This window comes from Rutilus rutilus (genome assembly GCF_951802725.1).
Source record: "Rutilus rutilus genome assembly, chromosome: 7".
NCBI classification, from domain to species: domain Eukaryota; kingdom Metazoa; phylum Chordata; class Actinopteri; order Cypriniformes; family Leuciscidae; genus Rutilus; species Rutilus rutilus.
The window spans coordinates 40,523,277-40,544,475 of record NC_140221.1 but is presented as its reverse complement, the minus strand read 5'-3'; the positions used below and the strand labels follow the sequence as shown (position 1 = coordinate 40,544,475).

At 36.4% G+C, this 21,199-nt stretch overlaps 1 protein-coding gene across 9 annotated transcripts; it reads right to left on the bottom strand.

Annotated features, from left to right (window-relative positions):
* Positions 1-2,200: 2,200 nt before the first annotated feature.
* cdca2 (cell division cycle associated 2) lies at positions 2,201-14,858 on the bottom strand. Of its 9 annotated transcripts, none has more exons than XM_084413042.1 (13): positions 14,559-14,858; positions 13,839-14,027; positions 13,049-13,179; positions 12,037-12,181; positions 10,050-10,207; positions 9,721-9,832; positions 6,711-7,018; positions 6,490-6,550; positions 6,254-6,412; positions 4,854-4,954; positions 4,257-4,331; positions 3,823-3,985; positions 2,201-3,305 (listed from the first exon to the last, which is right to left on the bottom strand). In XM_084413042.1, exons 2-13 carry the CDS (start codon positions 13,996-13,998, stop codon positions 2,398-2,400), a joined length of 2,481 nt encoding a protein of 826 aa, XP_084269168.1. In that variant the 5' UTR covers positions 13,999-14,027; positions 14,559-14,858; the 3' UTR covers positions 2,201-2,397. The 9 variants fall into 9 exon arrangements, with proteins under 9 accessions (XP_084269168.1, XP_084269171.1, XP_084269166.1 ...); XM_084413045.1 differs by having other exon boundaries at positions 3,823-3,982; positions 4,854-4,957; positions 13,839-13,999; positions 14,559-14,784; XM_084413040.1 differs by having other exon boundaries at positions 4,854-4,957; positions 14,559-14,775.
* Between the last annotated feature and the right edge of the window lie 6,341 nt (positions 14,859-21,199).

Here is a 21,199-nt window from a genome sequence, read left to right as displayed (position 1 = left end):
GACACTCATAATCAATTTTGCATGAGTCTTTCTGTTAAGGATCTAGTTAAAGCATCACTCTGGATGGAATAGATGATAGGCGATAAGGGATCTGAAATGTATGCATTATTAACAAATAAAGGAAGACAGGCGCTCAACGCTTAGCGCGGGCGGAGGCGAGAAAATAATGGGGCAGAACAAAGTGGAGAGTTCTGAAGCTCAATGAGATGAACTCTCTCTAGTCTCTCTCTCCAGCTGTCGGCTAGTACGTTGTCTCGGGGGGTTGCCACGGTGACAAGAGGCCACATGTCTTAAAGGGCCTCAATTTGGTCAAAGGACCCCATTGTTCTGGTGCTAAGCTGCCTGCACTGGGCCTGCAGGATGGGGGAGAGGGGTTTCCCTCCTTCACACGCCACAGAGAGAGAGAGAGAAACACTTAGCACAATCATCTTAACCCCAACACTAGCACACACACACACGCGCAAACATCACTACCACGAGTGCTTAACGTCAGACGTTCAAGGGAACATGTTAACCCTGAAGGTCAAAAAGAGCACATAATAAATACAATAACCCGAATGTCCTAATTAAACTAACGCCTAATCCTGGCTTAATCTAAGCCCAGTCTGTGAAACCAGGCCGAAATGTCTAATCACTATCAATTAACTGATTTGTTGTAGCCTAGTCGCAAGGCAGGTTACGAGGAAATAATAAATAAATAAATAAAAACCTCATGGTTTGGACATTGTAAACTCATGTAAAGTGATTGTAGTTATTCTTAAATTCGGGTAAAGTAATACTCTGTGATCAAAACATGCATTCTCAAAAAAAGAACGTTTTTATCCTGTGTCGTCGAATACAATTTGTGTGAATAGCCTGTGCGAGCATGTGATAGCCTTACTTATCGCCTCCACTAGATGGCAGTGTTCTATTACTACAAGAAAACTGCCTGGCCAGACCCAACATGAATTGCCATTTTAAGAGCTTAAACTAAAAGTAAAAAAAACCTCTTAAGCTGCATTGGAATAACGATGTATCGAGCTATTGATCACGTACAGCAAAGGTGTAAGTCCATGTTCAAATAATGCCCCTGGATCTCTGAAACTGGAGACTGACTACAGAACATAAATATTTAAAGGCGGTTGCAGTGCTATTTCGACAACAGCAGCACTGCTGAGGATTGATTCACATAAAACATAATGCGAGTCTTAGTAAACAAACACAGCTGAATCAAGGCTATGAATCAATGGCTATCGTAATTATTTCCACGTTGTACTGAGTTTTGTGGTAAACTGAAACCGTAAATAGAACTGTTGTAAATAAATAACTCTATTGAAGCCCTATTGTGCTCTATTCTTTCATAAGTTCCCCTCTGAATCGTCCATTAGCTTTAAACAAAGTTGGCTCTTTTTGCAGCACGAACTCAATTACAGGTGTAGTACACAACTGTGAACAGTGTCAGTTTAAACCCCACTGAGGGAATCAGACATTAAGCATCAAAAGATTGTTACACTCTTTTTCCAAATTGTTTTTAGAAATGACTGACTGCAATTTTACAGTATGTGCTTCATACATTAAATCAAATGTCAAGAACATGTCTGGACTCTAGACCATACTGCACACCCCAAAAAAACCTGAAACGAAAAATATTTTAGAACCATTCAAATTTCTGAACATTTCGTTAATGCAAAATAAACACAAAGCCTTTAAAAAAAAAAATATATATAGCTCTGTAAATTAAATATAAACTACAATATACACACAAAGTTATGCATTTGAACTGTACTGCAAAAGCTTTTTTAAATTGTTTTTAAAAACAGTTCTTGTATTAATTACTGTATAACTAACTACTGTATATTAGTAATTAGAATAACGAAATGCATTACGGTAATGAGAAATGTGCTTACCTGTTATGAAAATAAATGTCACAAAACACACACACACACAAAAAATTCTCTTGATTTTGGGTTGAAATATGATCCAGTCATGTTTTCATAACATTCATCCATGTAAAATTTAAAGCAGGCCCCATAACTTGTTTCAAAAGTGATGCTAATGACAAATAGTGCCAATGGAAAAGAAGGTTCAGATGCAAATATTGTTTTGAACTACTGAATTGTGAAGCAGACAAATATACAGTAAACGAAAAAAAAAAAAAAAAAAACCTTGTCCTGGGATAGCCATTTATGTAAAACAAAATGATCGCCACGGGAAAATCCCATTCAAACAGGATCCTTCATCTAAATGAAGATTTAATGAGCAGAAGTAATCTAACAATTATACAATCTTCTTAATAAGAGGCAATTTTCATCCATAAACTCATTCATTTAAAACAATACATATAAGAGAAAAGAGTAAAATTTTCATTAAAAGTTTATTCGACAGTAAACCGCTACTGACACAAATGATTGATGTCAGTTATTCTCCCAAGTTTGGTGTTGGTTCCTCAGAGGCCTGAAAGAAGAGTGGTTCCGTCACTCCGCTGAGTCTTCCGCGCGTCCTTCTCCGAGCCACTTTACTCAGCTCCGGGGACGTGTGGTCCACCCAGGCCAGGCCCACAGCCTGCAGGTCCACGCTCCTCCGGTTCCTCAGGCTGCGTCGCACTGAACCTCGACTCTTCGCCACAGGTTTCAAGATGTCGTCGATGTTGAAGTCATCCTGCTGCCAGGGGGCCAAACTAGGATCTTTAGGTCCAGCGTTGCTCTCTGACATGCCAACAGTAATTCGCTCTGATTGACCACTCTCGTCGACATCGACCTTTACACAAGGACTTTTCAGCACTGTTTGGACACGTCCACGTCTTTTATTACGTGGTGTTTTTTGCTCTAACCTCTCAGTGGTTTTGGAGTCTTCATTTGGTACCACATAGATGTTCAAAGCCTCAATTTCCTCATTCTCGGAGCCCTCAACTTCATGACGCACTGGCCTATCAGAACTGTCTTGGTACATTGGGCTCAAACCTGCAGATTCATTTGGGTTTTGGCTCTCAGCATCTTGTTTCCCAGTTTCATAATCTGATTCAGTATTGGAGTTAATAGCTGTATTGCCGAGCTCCTTTCTCTTGGCTGCGCCTGAGCTACGACGTTGGCGCTCAGGCCTCCCTGAATCGCGTTTGGCCTTGGAAGTCTTTGACCCCGAGTTTACTCTTCTTGCGGGACTCTGAGTGTCGACTGAGGGTTCCAAATAAGCCGCGTTCAAATCTGGTTGGTTGTCAGTGGTGTCTATCACAGAGGAGCTCAACGTTTGCTCGTTCTCATTGGTCTGTGTACTGCGAGTACCCAGAATTACCATGGGGTTGGGTGTCTGAATGCTGTCTTGCTCTCCATCTGTGTGGGAAGAGAGTAATACCTTTAACATTAGTTGTTCAAAATGCCAATATAATATAGTTCTGTGTTAACAAAGTTAATTCAGAATATTTGTTTGAGAGGGCTTAAATGGATAGATCATCCAACAAATTTTAAAATGCCCCTATTATGTGTTTATTTATATTCCCTTTCATGTAGTGTATAATATAGCTGTTTGTGAATGTAAACGTTCTACAAAGTTGTAAAGTTGAAAGTGCACGATAAATAAAGTTATTGTCTCCCAAAAGAAAGAAATGCAATTTAACGCATCCTTGTTGAATAAAACTATAATTCTATATAATAATAAAAAAAAAAATCTTACTGACCCCAAACGTCATACACATGAAGGTGAATAGATAACAGAACATATTTTTGTGCAATGTACTCATCAGTCTTAATCTGCAGAAGATGAATCTAATTTAGATTAATCAGTCCATTGGTGATGGCATGGATGAAAAAAATGGGCTGAATCATAAATGAAACACTTGGACAAGAGTACCTGTTAGTTTTCCTGATTGGGTTTGTGTTGGTGTGTTGCTGAGACTGGTAGACATTGTCTCAAATATGGGGCTGAGCAGAGGGTTTTTTGAAGCATAGTCTCTTTTCCCGTACAGAGAACGATTCACCTTATTGCCAAATCGTTTATTTACTCCTGACGTCTTCTGAGAAAAAAAGAAACAAGAAAAAAAGAAGAAAAAAACTGCAGTGAGGAACATGGACAGAGTTCACACAAATGTGCTCAAAGGCTCTAGACGTATGAAATCACACATCATGCTATTTATATACCAAATGCTAAGTCCAAGTCACATTAGTGTTATTATTTCAGGCTCAATGTCAGTTTGATGCCAGTGTTAATAATCAGAGCTTAAAAAGCCCCCGTTCACCAAGACTCATCACATGTCAGCTTATAAATCCACTTTTTAAGCTTCATACCTTCATCTTTCCTGAAGCAGAAGCTGCTGCAGTACGCGAGCTTCTTCTTTTCTCAGTCTCAATCTCCCCTGGTTGCTGAAATAAAGGAACAGAACAGAGCTGATGAGTGAAATTATATATTTTTCAGCCTTCTGATGTTCTTCAATATAAAGCCTAAAAGCACACTGAAAATCTGGGATTTTCTAACTTAGAAATAAAGTTTTATAATGAGTTTAAAATGAAAAAGAACATAAAAGTCAAAAAGATCAAATTTTGTGCTGATAATACCATTTGGGAAGAATTTTTATTTTAGAAAAATGCAACATTGAAATGGCAACAGTGGCTGTTTCAAATTATGGTTTCTCTGACTGAATAAATAAATAAAAGCCTGGTTCAAAGAACTCTCTCACAGTAAAAAAAACCTCTAAATCAAAATAAAGTACAGACAGGGAAGAAAAAATCTACCAATATACAAATATATAGATATTACAAAGTACACTTGGTCACAAAGTGTTTATTACAAACTCTTCTGAGTGATAAAGAGCTTAATCTGTTCTTTGAACTGATCCATCAAAATGGACAGTTTGAAAGAAGTGATTTGTAGATATGAGTCCTCACCTTTCTTTTTCTACTGCGAGAGTGAGTTGGTTTAGTGCTGGAGTTAGATGAACATGTCTTTTCAGAGATGGCAGAAGACTCTGACTCCTGGTCAACCTCTACTGCTGACAAGAAACATGAGTGTCAAATGTTATAAACTAACTAAATACATACTGATGCACTTTTCTGAAATACATTTAATTAGTACATAAGAGTCTAACAGCTAAAGTTAAGAAATATTTAAACAATGCATTTCTGCTCCTAAGTTTACATTCTCCTTGCAGAATCTGTAAGAAATTTATAATGATTGAATATTAAAGCTAACACAAAAACGGGAGAAAAATGACATGAACAGATAAAAACAGATGTGTTGTAAATGTATTAGAAGAACAGTAGACTTCTATTTCTGCACTGAGCTCTCATAATCTTTATCCTATTTTGCTTTTTTTTTAGCAAAGAGAAATAAAAACTGGTATGAATTTATTAAAGAGATAGTTCACTTTGAAATTAAATTTTGGTATGTTTTAGCTTACCTGAAGGGCATCCAAGATGTAGGTGTCTTTTTTTCCGCAGTAGTTTCAATTTTGATATTTTTAGGTCAAACCGTTCTTGTCTGTCAGTCATATAATGCAGGTTTATGGTCACTGTCTCAAAGAGCATGCACAAGTCCAAATTAAAACAATTCCCCATCGTCCAAATGAAACAATTCCCCATCGTAAGTACACTTTGATGGCCTAAGACACGAAACGAGCGGTGTGTGTGAGAAAACGAACCGTATTTATATAGTTTTTGCCTCTTGAACAAAGCCGCGTCCAACTGATCTGACGGCGCGGGCGGGTATAGATATATACACTGATGTCGCCTTGGCTAATGAACTGCAATAGCGAAGGCGACATCTAGTGTTTCTATATCTATATCCGCCCGCGTGCGGGTATAGAAACACTAGCACTAGATGTCGCCTTCGCTATTGCAGTTCATTAGCCAAGGCGACATCAGTGTATATATCTATACCCGCCCGCGCCGTCAGATCAGTTGGACGCGGCTTTGTTGAAGAGGCAAAAACTATATAAATACGGTTCGTTTTCTCACACAAACCGCTCGTTTCGTGTCTTAGGCCATCAAAGTGTACTTACGATGGGGAATTGTTTCATTTGGACGATGGGGAATTGTTTTAATTTGGACTTGTGCATGCTGTTTTGAGACAGTGACCGCAGACCTGCATTATATGACTGACAGACAAGAACGGTTTGACCTAAAATATCAAAATTGAAACTACTGAGGAAAAAAAGACACCTACATCTTGGATGCCCTTCAGGTAAGCTAAAACATACCAAAATTTAATTTCAAAGTGAACTATCCCTTTAAGGGCGAGAAAGAGAGCATGCTAAAAAAAAAAAAAAGTGGAAGAAAGTTGAACTCACTGCAGACGGAGAGAGCCAGTGGCTGATCACTAGTGGGACATGGCAGTATTTCCTCTGTCTGTGAATTTGATGGTTTATCATCTTCCTCTTGAAAAGCAGCGTTCATAACTTCAGAGTCTTCGGCCTGAGGCTGCCGTGGATCCTCAGCAGAGAGTACATCTACAGTTTTACATACACGATTAGAATACAGACCGAAGAGAAACTTTCCTTCTGTTCAAAATCATTTCATAACTCACATTTGCAGTTCTCTGAAGGCTTGTGTGAGGGAGACTCTTCCTCCATACTGGGAAAACTTATCTGAGAAGATGGATTGGAGAAAGGCACAAAAACTCACCATCAATACATAACTTTATAGAGGAAGGAGCCTGAGTGCAATGACGGAATAAACTCACAAGCCACTGACATGATTAATCTACAATCAGATAAGTTAGTTTGGAGAAGCTGGCAAGTGTCAAACCTTTTCGATCTCTTCAAATACTTCATCACTGTACAACAGTCCAGCACTGCGTCTGTCAGTAACAAGGACAGGAGAAGCTCCATTGAACTGGGGACTGTTGAAGTCAGGTTGGGGAAGAGGGGCATCAGATCGTTGAGGGGTCTTCAGCAGAGAGCGTTTAAGTCCCGTAGATGATGGAGGACACATTGGGGTGCCTCCTTTTTGCAGTGGGGTACTGGGAGGCAGGGTTTTGTCAAAGAACTCTGGAGAGAGCGGTGCCCCAAAACGAACGCGCTTCTTCTTGCGCATGGAGGAGCCCATGTTATCATCTTTAAAAAAAAAAGAAAAAAAGATTTCTTGAGTTTAGAATTTAAAACAAAATGAACCTGAACCATAAATAAAGAAATGGATTAAAGGGTCATATAATAAATTTTTATTATCAAATATTCATTGATCTTTTAAATAAAGAAATCAATGGACTATGAAAACATGACATTCTCGTTTTGACGCTCTTAAATATGATAAATCGCTGTAGATCCTCAGTTCAAGCAGCAGTGCAGAGCACGAGTCAATGGAGACGGTTGGATTGTTTCCCGGTGTGGGCGTGGCCTAAATGCGCTCTGTCTCTATAAGCGCCACCTACTGACAGAGAGGGGATTTACATTTTCACTCAGTCTGTCTGCGGTTTTTGTTTGTAAAACTCAGACCACATTTTAATGTACTGTTGTAAATTTAGTTAATGGAAAATAAGCTAATGTGCATTTTAAAAATGTACACAATTCGGATAAGGCATCTAGAATCTTTAAATGAACGGATAAAAGAATCATTTTGACTCATCCTGTTTCTTAAAAATGGTTTAAAGGCTGGAAATGATTAGGTTTATCATTTAATAAAACATTTAGGCTGTAAATCAAAATCCTTCTGCAGCTGCTGCAGGTCGTTAAGGATTTTGAATGTTTGAATGTAGGTGTCTCCTGGAAAAAAGGTTGGGAACCAATGGCCTAGAGAACCTCCTAGTGGTCATTATATAAAACACAAAGGCACCTAACATAAGACATTTCTTTACTTGACAGCTTTAACTAAAAATATACACAAGCTTAAGAGAAATTATTCTGATAGGAGTTTTTTCCATAAAATGTGTTTTAATTTGTTCAAATTCATGCAAACTTACCCAAATTCAAGTGAAAATAAAAACAGAATGCATGAAGCTAGAATAAAACGTTGTTGTTGTTGTTTTTTTGGTTCGTTTAAAAGCAGAGCGCATGTTCTTTCTTTTGATATATTGCATGTTCATATATTCATACAACAAAATATTGTGGGGGCCATGAAAATTTGGTGAAAATGATCAAAAATGCTGGCGGTGACTGGCAACTTAAAGGGGTGGTATAATGCCCCCTTTTACAATATGTAAAATAAGTCTCTGTTGTCCCCAGAGTGTGTATTTGAAGTTTTAGCTCAAATACCCAACAGATAATTTTTTACAGCATGTTAAAATTGTCCCTTTTTGAGGGTCAGTAAAAACACATTGTTTCGCGTGTGTCCCTTTAAATGCAAATGAGCTGCTGCTCCCGGCAAAGAGGGCGGAGCTTCAAGAGCTTGTGTGTGTGTTAGTAGCTCCGATTACCTCACAAAGACACACACTAAAATGTTATGCCATTTATGTCTAAACTGGAGTCAGACAATGATGGAAACAACATGCGGGATGCAACAGGACATTTCTGAATGGTTAGTTGATGAATTTATGTTGCTGATGTGGAGTTAACTATCTTCAATTAGCATATTCTGTCATGATAATCTATAAAGTCGCTTGTGTGGGAACTGTTGTAAGATGCCTACAGAGTGACATGATATTGCATTTGTGTTATGTACTGTATTGCATGTGAAAAGACGGACGCGACAGCTTGAGCAGACAAATATGCTGTACTACAACTCTTCCTCTTCTCAACATGGACTGCGTGTTCCCGGGGGCAGGGTTTATATACATTTTAGGGTTAGTGATGTCACTAACCCGGGAGGAATGTTATGTAGTTTGTTGCCGTTTGCTGTAGTCCTTAAAAAACTATTTCTTTAAAAGCAAATATCGTCCCTTGGTTTGAACTTTGAGCGTTGCAACTTTGCAGATGTTGTTTATGTTCTAACAGCAACATTACACACTAACTAAAGTTAGAAAAGTGAAATCATAATTAACCACCCCTTTAAAAAAATGAAAAATAAAATACTCGCTGGCAGTGAAACAAGCTGTGTTACTATGATGAATGTTTACCTCAAAATGTGGATCTGTATGGTGCGATGTCCTTTTTCTGAATTAAATAAATAGCCTCAACATCTCTCGCTTTTACTCGCGTGCCAGCAATTACCCCTTCGTGTGCCATATAGGTTGCCGACCCCTGGTTTAGGCCATTAATTGTTTTGTTTTTTTTCGCCAAAGATCAACTTTTGTTTTAAATAAACGTTCATATAAAATTAGCCTACTTTAGTGTAATATGCTACCATATCACCAGGTTAACACTGAGAATTTGAATAATTGTAATGTGACAATCGGGTGCGGATATCTAAATCAAAGAATATCATAGATAATATAGAATATCACAGATATTTATCGGTGGATAATATATAATTTTTTTTTTTTTTACAGCGGATTCGGGTGACTAGAGCTGACCTGCGCATCTCTCTAATGTATATATAATACAATGTCAAATAAATGCTGTTCTTTTAACTATTTATCAAAGAATCTTGAAAAAAATATATATCCTAGTCTCCAAAATAAAAAAAAACAGTCACCATTAGGACCATTAAGAAATGTTTCTTGCATACCAAATCAGCAAATTAAAATTATTTCTAAAGGATCATGTGACACTGAAGACTGGAGTAATGATGCTGAAAATTCAGCTTTGCATCACAGGAATGCATTACATTTAAAAATATATTAAAATAGAAAACCGTTATTTTAAATTGTAATTATTTTTCACAATATGACTGTTTTTCCTGTATTTTTGATCAAATAAACGCTGCCATGGTGAAGTTCCCTTACCTGCTGGCTTAACATCTGGTTTTGACAGCATGGGTAAAGACAAAAGCTCATTCTTTGCATCTGAATCCACACCTGATAGAGACCTCTGGTTTTGAGAGTCAGAGCAATTCACCTATAATCATAGAAAAACAGAAGAACACAACGCTGACTACAGGAACACCACCAGACTAATAATAGTGACCGCAAAGTCTGTTCGAGTTAGTGTAGCGTCCATTGGTTGCGTTGTCAGCACTTTACCTGTGCCACTTTATCTGCTAATGGCAATTTAACAGATGATAAACTGTATATCGAATATCAAACATGGTGCCGTTAAATGCTGATATGTTTACCCCTTGCTCCTGTTGTATTGTGAAAGTGGGGTAGGGGAGTGGCGTCTCAGTAATCTTGTCCTCACACTCCACTGGTGGGGCCCAGCAGCGTTTCTTAGAGGGAGGCGGCGGCGTCATCGAAGAGAATTGACTTTGCTTAGTCAGCGTGTTCTCCTTTCCTACAGGACAGACAGTAGCAGAAAGAGATGTCCTCATCGAGATAATGGCCCAAGATGACATTTAGTAAAAACAGGTCATGCTACATAAGAACATAATTTATCTATGCTCATTTTAAAATTGCAGTGAATCAGCAATTGCTAATCTCAATAGTAGCTGACCAAAAATGTATGGAAGCCACACAGAGAAAGAAAACTCTGTAGAAATAAGAACTGCTTCTAATGATTTGAATCCTATTACTGATTCCAGTTAAAGCACAGCATGTAAGACAGAATCCTATCGCTGACATATAAATCAAAAGAAAAACAGCTGCTTATAAACTTTAATATAAACATGGTCATATTTCAGAGGAGTTATTATAACGTTCAATAGCATTCAACCTTCCAAGTTTTAAAAATGAGATAGTATTGAAAGAACTGTACTGATATTCCTTTAGGTCTGGGCGATAAAACGTTATCGGTATTTATCAATGGTACACCATTGTCTGTAACGATATAAAAAAAAATGTCGATATAGTGCTCGATATTTTCATTAAAATGCGCGCGCATACGTTGCCCAACATCAAATGGCAAATGTAAAGAAAGCGGAACGAAACTGCGCTTCATGGACCGTTTATCCGTTTGGACCATCAATGTCAGTGCAGCGCGAGCCGATCTTGATCAAAATCCATGGTGAATGTTGCTGATCTGTGGAATTAAAGCCTATGTCTAGTTCATTCATGGCACAATGTTTCTCCTGGTTTACACGTCAGCGCTGTTTGATCCGTTAATAACGGAGATATTTGAATGCTTCTCACTAGATCTCGCAGCGATGTTTTTACTTCAGTGGGGAATTCAAATGCTTTCTTTACTGGATCTCTTAGCGCTGCTTTCAAGATGTAGGAAAACCCACACTTATTTAAAAATAATTTATTTTAATAAATATTAAAAATTAAATTTAAATCAAGGAAATTTCTCTGGCATTTCTTTCTTTTTGCTGTATCGAAAACGTACCTAACCGTGACACCACTGTGTCGTAGGCTATCTAAGCGAAATGTGAATTTTGTGAACCGTTACACCCCTTATTACATGTTGATCTACCGCAAAGTTTGCCTTGATTTTTCCACATTTACATTGCACACATTTTGTAACATTTTATTTAAATTCAAGAGTTTATTTAACACTTACTTTTTATCTTAATATTTACATAAAGATATTTTTGTTTACATTTATTTTTGTTTTTCACTGCTAAAATATAGCCTAATTTGTTGTTTGCCTTTATAATGTAGATAAATAATAATAAATAAAAAAACAGAGGTTTAAATTCAAACTTTTCTACTTGTCTTAAAAAATTTAAGGTTATAAAAAATGTCAATAATATCGATACCGAACGATATGAAACATTATATCGTGATAATTTATTAAACTATATCGCACAACCCTATATTCCTTGTTAACATTTAAATAAAACTTACATATTCATAGTGTCAAAACCTGAAATTATCACAAATTATTCAAACTGGAAGACTGGATATGCTTATTCAGTCTTTTTATGAACAGTGAAAGCCCTCTGAAATGTAAGCATTTATTCTAAGGCTCATAAGCTTCAGTTGATTCATTCTGCACATCATCTTGCTGTGCTCTAACTGGGATCAATGGAGGAAATCAAATTGCGTCAAATTTATTATGGTGCCTGCTTTTTCTGAATAAGTTCTATTGGCTGGAAATGGCAAGCAATGACAGTATGACATTCTCTTAATAACTTCACAATTTCATCTGGTCCTACAAGCCTGCATCTGAAAGACATTCTGTTTTTACGTTGGCAGCAACTAACAGTTTGAGGAGAGACTGACCGTTCCTAGAATATTTAGCCAAAGTACTTTTCGCATTTTTCTTCTGTTCATCCTCTTCGTCCTCCTCCTCCATCAGACACTGGAAAGCAGCCATCTTCTTCTTCAGAGAGTCACAGCGTAAAAGAAACGGACTCCCCTGCAAAAGCTTCATGAGGAGAGGGCACAAAGTTACAGCAGATAAAGAAAAATGCAAACAACCTTCATCATCATCATCATCATAATGACGTTAAACAATGTGGCTCACTCTTTGAAACACATTCATGTTGTATTACACCAGAAGATCTTAACTGGTGGGTCGTGTCCCATAAATGGATCGCAAGTCTGTCCTGACAGGTTTGTAGGCATTGAGGGATAAAGTGATGCTTAATCAAATAATCATATAATTATACATTTTGGATAGCAAATTAAATGGGCACATATCTTTTGTTGTTGATGTAAAGGGCTGTGTGTCTAATCAAACTATATGGTATTCTGTCACACATTTATGTCACTAATAATTTGGCTTACTATACTTGTACAGTTCTTGCTCAGTGTTTATTCAATGTGTTAGGGTGGAAAATCACTTTTGCATTCACAAAATTCAATGAAATCAAAATTGACAATTCTTATTTTTATGGAATATTGCAGTATTTATTATAAATGACTTATCTATGCACATCTTTTCTTTTCTTTTCTTTCATGTGCCCTCATAATCTTTAATCAAAATAACGTCCCCTCCCTCTAGCAATGACATCTTTTCTCTGATGATGTGTTTACTGGCGCGAGGGCGGGACAACCTGTTACTCACATATGAGATCACAGCAACAGGAAATCACAACCATCCAATCAATTCATGATGGACAAAATCAAGTCCCTACATTTTTTTGTTTTTGCTTGAGAAGCCATTTAATGATTAAATCAATTATGCTTACTTTTGTTTGATAAACACTTTGGTACTGTGTTAGGTCACCACTTGATCAATGTCAAATCTGGTTCCTAAAGCAAAAACAGCTGTATTAGACCATGCATCTACCTGTGGTGTTCGAGGAGGTGTTTTTGCAGCTTGTCTGGCTCTGAAGCAGATAAGAGAGTTTGTTTCTGGAGATCCCCGGACCCCAATCGTGGACCTCCTCCTAGCCTTCAGTTGAGCCACTCTGGACTTATCTGAGGAGATAACTCAGCATGAAAAGTGTGCTTTCAGCTACATTTCAAATTCATTTAGTGTGCTTCACTGACAAGACAGAACTGCATAGGGTAAAATTGTGCAAAATAAAATAACATTGTACAGAAAATGATGATAAATAATAAATATGTAACAATAAAAGGCATTAACTGAACAAAAAGTTCACAAGGCATATATATAAGGCAGGGATAGTTCACCCAAAAATGAAAATTCTGTCATTAATTACTCTCCCTCATGTCGTTCCAAACCGGTAAGACTTTCGTCCATCTTCAGAACACAAATGAAGATCTTTTTTTTATAAAAGATCTTTAATAAAAGCCTGAATTCAATCTGTTCATCATATAAAGTGATTGAGTCTCTTAATAAAATTTGGACTAAACCGCTCATATGTATTCGTTTTATGAACTATCAATCTCTTGAAGCGAGCTCTATGACCTTTTCGAAGCATCAAAGTGGTAGTTGTGTATCTGTCAATGGAGGAACAGAGAGCTCTCAGATTTCATTAAAAAGATCTTCATTTGTGTTCAGAAGATGAACGAAAGTCTTACAGGTTTTGAACAACATGAGGGTGAGTAATTAATGACAGAATTTTCATTTTTGGGTGAACTAACCCATTTAAATCAAGTTTATTTTTGCTAACCTTTAATCTGGGATGACGATAAGAAGCTGTCTGTTGATATGCCAAACTGTGAAGGAGTGAGTTTGGAGAAATCCACATCTCCGGCAGCTTCAGTGTTCTGCCGAGAGGGAGACAGGGCTGCCAGTGGTGGTCTGCTGTCCATGGCTTCAGTATCCTCCATGCTTGAGTCCAGTACATAAGAAATGAGATCTGAGTAAATAAATGAACTGAAGATAAGAGACTGTCATACTGAAACTTCAGATAGTAAGATCACAAGATCTTCCACTCTTCAAGACTAGTCATAACTTTTTTAAGTCTGTTACATAAAAGGTAGATTGTTCTGAAAAGTAAGACTGATTAAGTTAGCCCCCGCTACATTGCTAACGTCAGTTGATCAGACTAGTTCTTACAACAGATATTAATATAATATACAATACTTCAAACTCACAGCATCTAAGTTTAATTATCCTAACCACACATAATTATACGGTAAGTTGAGTTTTATTGTTTACATTTAGCAGCTATGTTTATGGAACTGGCCCTGGACAGGAGAGATATACTTTATACACGTCTGTTAACATCTCAAAACATCAGGCACGATAAGAAACATTACATATTTGCATTGTTTTATCCTACTGTGTAGCCTCCAACAAAACTACAACTAGTTTAGATATAGAAATGTTGCATCTAATATTTGTTTCTATTGTAACGTTACTGAAATGTTCAAACTTCGCTCCTTACCGCACGTTAAAACGACGCAAATATTCTTCCGCTGTGAAGGAACCTGAAAGCACCTGAATGGACCTTAAAATAAACGTCTTTTTACAGCCACTAATCAACGATACATCTGTATATAAATATTACTGAATTTCAAATGTGTATTTGTATGTGTATTTTCTGGACATGAGAGAGTGCTACTTCTAACGCATCTGGTTGTCCTTGTCCATCTGGCAACAACGTCCTGTTCATATGAATCAGCCAATCAGGTTTAAGAAAATGCGTCACGTGCTTCAAAACGGCCAATCACATTCAGGCGTACCCAACGTGCCTGTTGCATATTGTCACGTTGTGTGTAGTTCGTAGACTGAAAAAAATGGTGTAGTTCTATAAATATATATATATATAATAAAATAAAATAAATAAATAAACATTTCCTAAAACTGTACAATACATAGGCTACAATACAGTAGGTTGTACATTCTAAATTAAGTAGCCTATTTTAAAAAAGTATATATTTCACCCTAAAATGTTGTCATAATTTGCTATTTTTGGAGCTGAAGTAGGCCTATCTAATAAGGAAATATTTCTAAAGTGACAGCAATTTTCTCTGCATGCTATATCTAATGGCATTCTATAGCACAATAATATTATATTATTGTGCTATAGAATGCCATTAGAGTCATAGTGCAGTTAACTACAAAACATCGTTTAATTTCAACTGTAAAGCACTTTTCAACCTCCTCTAATGCAAGAGGAACAAGCTCATTTCTGTGGGGTTTCCGCTGGCACATTGCAGCGGGCAGGGTTTGGCTGGTGATCTTAAAGGGATAGTTCACCCAAAAATGAACATTATGTCATAGTTTACTCACCCTTAAGTTATTTAAAACCTGTATGAATTTCTTTCTTCTGTTGAACTCAAAAATATATATATTTTGAAGAATGTTGAAGAATGAAGAATTGTGCCCCACAACTGTTTGGTTACTGACATTCTTCAAAATATCTTCCTTTGTGTTCAGGAGAAGATAGAAATTCACACAGGTTTGGAACAACTCATTTTTGGATGAACTATCTCTTTAAGCCCCTGCTGGTAGATGCCATAGGCCTACATCATTATGCAGGCAAAAAGCATGCTGTTTTCTCTATAGCTCCACATTCAAAAGTAGCCGGAAATTCTGAAAGTATTACATTTATTGCTAGCAACATTATTGGAAAAAATAAAAATAAAAAAAGGAAAATAAAATAACATAAATAAAAAAGGTGTATGATCAAGAAGGTTCAAATATTTTGGGGTCAGTAAGATTTTATTTATTTATTTTTATTTAATAGGCTACTTTTATTAAGCATGGATTAAACTGATCAAAAGTAAAGCCAGACATTTATGATGATACATTCTGCTCTTTTAAACTTTCTATTCATCAATGAATCCTGCAAAAATGTATCAGTTTCCACAAAAATATTAAGCAGCACAAATGTTTTCAGCATCGATAATAATAATAAATATTTCTCAGAATGATTTCTGAAGGATCTTGCGACACTGAAGACTGGATTCAGATTTGCATCACAGGAATAAATTTGCATTGTAATATGCCACAACATTACTGTTTTATGCAGCCTTGGTTGGTAAGCATAAGAGACTAATTTCAAAACATAAAAAAAAAATGACTTACCATTTTTTGAACGGTAGATGATAAGACCAGACGTTTGTAGATGGATATATCATTGACAGCGATGATGCCACTTTGAGTGGTGTGATCTGCATATTTAAGCAGTTGCTCGAGGGTCTATCCAGATGTGCAGTATTTAGTGATCAGGGAGTAGAGAACCCTGAGGTCTGACAGGAGTCTCACAGATATGAGGTTTGACAGGAAGACGTTCGTGCGTCAAAAAGACTTTGTTTTGTTTATCGGAAAGCCTGATCCTCTGTTTGTCTCGAGTGGGTTGGCGAGGAGATGCTCTGGTCTGATTGTGTTGAATGGAGAGCTGAAAACCACCAACAGGATCCAGACGTCCGTGCCAGGGGAGCCCAGGTGTTTCACAGACAAAGATGAGGCTGCTTCAGGCTATGGTACTCTCCAGTTGTCAGTTCAATGCTTCCTCATAAACTGACATTTAATAGGCCTACTGATGGGTTTTTGTATGATAATAGCATTAATATTGAACATAACTTTTGTTTCTTATTCGTTTGACCTTTTTTTGTCTTAAACAGCAGCATTCCCCAACATCATTCATTATCTAACCAAAGCTAAAGTAAGTGCCGTGAACAAATAGACGATCATCTGTCAATTGAGATATAAAAGTAGTAGAGCAGAGATGAAACGTTCATAGACAAAATCAAGAGCACTATTTTGTTACCATCTTCATTTATACTTTTTGGATGTGGTAATACCATGTTTTTGGTCATTTACTTTGGGCAATACCATGGTTTTTAGATATATACCATGTGAAATGCCTTGTTAGAAGTGCCTGTAAATATGTGAACGTGGTAATAGTGCTTTCTTGTTAGGGTACAGGTTCATCACAGAGGTAAAACTGGGCTTTCTGATTTTAATTTTTGAACGAATAACTATAAATAAATGAAATTTTAAGTGGCACTCCTATTCTTCCAGTTCTAGAAGAATAAATCTTTTCATTTATAAATCAATAAATCTTAATTTATTTATAGTTATTCATTCAGAAATGAAAATTGTCATAAAATTCCTTTTAAAATAGACAAACAATCAGATATTCAACATAATATTTCATTAAATTGCATTAAAAATGAAAATATAAGTAAATTACTTTTCAAGTGGACAAATAAATATACATTTCAATATTTTTATTTAATTAAATTGCATTTAAAAAAGAATATATAATAAATTACTTTTTAAATAGATAAATAATCAGATATTAAAAATAATATTTCATTAAATTGCATTAAAAAAAGAAAATATAAGTAAATGACGTTTTAACAAATATATATTTAATTATTTAATTAAATAGCATTTTAAATAAATAAATATATAGTTTTCAAATAGACAAATAAATGGACATGTAAATAATTTCACTTAAATAAATTGCATTTTAAACATTTGTGAATGCCATCTCACAGTTCACAAAAGTATTTTTTAATTAATAAAATGATATTTGACAGCTTTATTTAATTGTCTGTTGGTATTTGTTGCACTCTAACATAGAAAATATGTAAGACAGCTTATCATTTAAAAAAAAAAAAAGTACCAATAAAACATCTAAATGACATGATTGATAAGAGATAGTGATGTGAAAGTGGGCGGAGCAGGAGAGCTTGACACACATCATGTAAAGTTTAGAGAATTGGTTTAGCATTGACTTTCACCATAAGCACAGCTGATATCCACTCATTTGGATTCAGTGACAGTTATGGCTGAGTCACTGTCTCTTTGACGCGTTCTTGCAGCGCACCCCAATTCTGTCAGATATTGTTGAGAACTTTTTTTTTTTTTTTTTTTTTTTTACTTTAATTCTTTGATGCCTGTGGTAGCATTAAGCTGAGCTGCAGAAACACCACTTTGATTTCTTATTAGCAGTTTGCCTCTAACTTTAACACACGCACACACAGCTATATTTCGTCTTGTTAGGGTTTTAAAGCTTAGCTGATAATCACATTACATCCCCCTTCTGTTATTTAGACAGTTTGTAATTATAGTTTTCCATGTTGGTCTAAAAACCTACCAAAACATTAAATTTGCATTTTGTATCTGTTTATGTGAAAGAGAATGACACAGTTTATAGGCTGCAGAGTGAAAGATCAAAAGCTTCTTTAAACGAAACTGATCAGTCATAATTTATTCCTTAAGATATTCAGTCAGGCACTGCAAACAGCCTCCATCTCGAAGGAAATAAATCGTGTGATCTTGAAATATCTCGCTCTGTTTGACTTGGAGGTGCCTCTTTGTGAGAGTTTGAGCTAAGCGTGGATGTCTGAAGAATCTGTCTGCTGTCTTCTTTGAACGCACGTTTGCTGCCTGCTACGACTGCTATATCCTTGCTTTGACAAATTTTAATAAGGTAATTGACTAGTGTACAGTACTTTTTGCAGGTAGGCAGGCAGGCTCGGATGTTTAAAAATGGCAAAGAGACTCCAGCTAAGTTAACAATATCAAGGTCACAATTTCATACTGATTAACATGTATAGCTTGAATGCACTGCAAGTAGCTTGGGACAAAAGCATCTGTCAAACTCATGATTGTTAATGTACATTCAACTAAGGAAATTTTCAGCAATGAGTGACATAGTTATGGTAGGGCTTCTACTGCCAGGTGAGAAATTATGGCAGGTGCACAATTCATATCAAAAACTGCCGGATGTGTTGCCATACCTACACAACAAAGTTTTTTTTTCTTCCTGCCACATGATGGCAGGAGATGTGCTAAAATAGACGGAGCTACAACTGGTCAAAGGACTCCTTCATGAGTCATTGCCCTAACATTCAAAACACATGGAAAACACATCAAATAAACAACCATTAAAGTCACCATGAAATAAAAACGGACAATTTCTTCCATTCCTTTTTATGGAATAGAGCAGTGTTTACTATAAATAATTATCCGTGCACATCGTAATTGTTTTGCCTTTGTAATCTTTAATCAAAATAACTTCCCCTTCCTCTTGTGATATCTCTTCTCTGACATGAGGGCGGGGCAACCTGTCACTCAAATGAGATCGACCAATAGCAAACCACAGCCATCCCACAATCCAATCAATTCCCCATGGACAATTATTTTTTATTTTTTTTCAAAACATCAAACAAACAAAAAATTATCTTGTTCAAGAAGCTGTTTCACTCTGATATACGTCACAATAGGGAAGAAAATACTATCACAACTTCCGTTTCATGCTGACTTTAAACTCTATGACTTTTTCTGTGGTAGCATGCATTGTAAAGTATTTTTTGTGATTTGCACAAAAATGTACAGTTTTAAGAAAATAAGGAAGCATGAAGGCCGCCTCTAACCCCACCACTAAACCTAACCGTCAGGGCGGCGTAAGCACATCATACAAAACTTACCAATGAAATCGTACAAATTCATGTTTTGAATTTGCCAAAAATTTGCCAAAACATAAAAATAGTTACAATTTGCCATGAGACTGTGTTGGCATTTTGCCCTCATTTTGTCTTGGGATTTGAAAACACGAGGGACAGCATTTTCATTTTTGTCATTTTCATTAAAGTCTTGACATCCAGGAGGCCTTGGCTTGGAGTATGAAAACAAAGAGTGGAAATGTGGGCGTTTTTGTAATCATTCCAAGTGATTTAAAATTGAGGTAATTTATTTTTCATATGCACATTAAAATGTTTCAAATGTTTCCACGCTGTGATTGATCCTTTGAACTGGATGCATGAAAGAAAGAAATACCTGAAGAGACACTGCATTGTTTATGCAGGCTAATGCAATTAATGTTAACCCAGAGACAGTAGCAGCGCTGTTTATTTTTAAAATGCCATGCATTTCATCCGTGAAAGCCTTTGCTAGCCGTGACAGTCCTTGAAAACAGTAGACGTTTTGGAGGTGGCTGGATGCTGTATCTGCTGCTTCAAGCACCAGCCACTATGAATAAAAGTAGTTCAGGTGAATCTGAAACATGACAGTTTGGTCTCAAACTCTAATGCAGATCATCATCATTATTGTTATCAATAAGATGCTGCAATGTCTTTATGTAGGGATATACATTTTACATTGTTGTCATGGGCAGTTGATTGTTGATTTGGTGCCCAAGAAACATTTCTGATTATTATCAATGCTGTGCTGCTTATTTATTTATTTATTTTTTCAGAATTCTTTGATGAATAGAAAATTCAAAAGAACAGCATTTATTTGAAATCAAAATCATTTGTAACATTATAATTGTCTTTACTGAACATCAAAAGGCATTTAACGTGTCCTTGCTGAATAAAAGTATTGATTTATTTATTTTTTAAAACTTTTGAATGAAAATCTAACAGTACTGGTGAAAAAATAAAATAAAATAGTGTCAACCTGATATTCCAGATAAAATGATACATATATTAATGTAATATTTCTATTTTTCCTATTACAGAGCGATGGACATCTGCAGAGATCTGGGCAAACAGGCTTGGCTTGAGATCAGTCAGCCGGAGCCAGAAGTGCTTGACTGAACTTTCGGCAGACACACCTTTGAAATCTATCAATGACTGAAGGTAACAGGGCCAGACCATTCCTGCAGAGGTTGTTAGAGGATTTTACACGGTAACCCAATGCAGTTTTTGTCTTTAGCTTTATACATTTGTGGCTGAATTTGCCCACAAACAATTGGAATCGGTTATAACAGGGGGTTTTAAAGTGGGGTCCGGTGACCTCCGAGGTGGTGTAGGGCCTGTGGAAAAGTTTAGAGAAAAACTGTGAAAAAAGCAAAGTAATTAAACATTTATTTACCGAATTTTACATTAACACGGGTTCATTGTTCACATATAAACAGGTTGAACAGGGTTGTATAACTGCTTGTTTTTCCTTCACCATTCTCAATCCATTTTCAATCCATGTTCATATGCTAATTGAGAAGTCAGTGGTGGTTAAATAATATGCAGTGATCTCAGGGTTTCTCTCTTCCTCTCCTCATTTTATAGTCAGCTGTGACTGGTGTCCTCTATAATGGTATAGAGATTGTTCCAGAAGTAGAGGCCC

What these genes read in the sequence shown, in the direction of transcription:
- cdca2 (XM_084413040.1), bottom strand. Translation starts at nt 13,998, where the DNA reads ATGGAGGATACTGAAGCCATGGACAGCAGACCACCACTGGCAGCCCTG. An exon ending in CACCTCCTCGAACACCACAG is followed by an intron (nt 12,182 to 13,048) that starts GTAGATGCATGG and finishes CTCCTCATGAAG; the next exon opens with CTTTTGCAGGGGAGTCCGTT. An exon ending in ACCAGATGTTAAGCCAGCAG is followed by an intron (nt 7,019 to 9,720) that starts GTAAGGGAACTT and finishes TTTTTTTTAAAG; the next exon opens with ATGATAACATGGGCTCCTCC.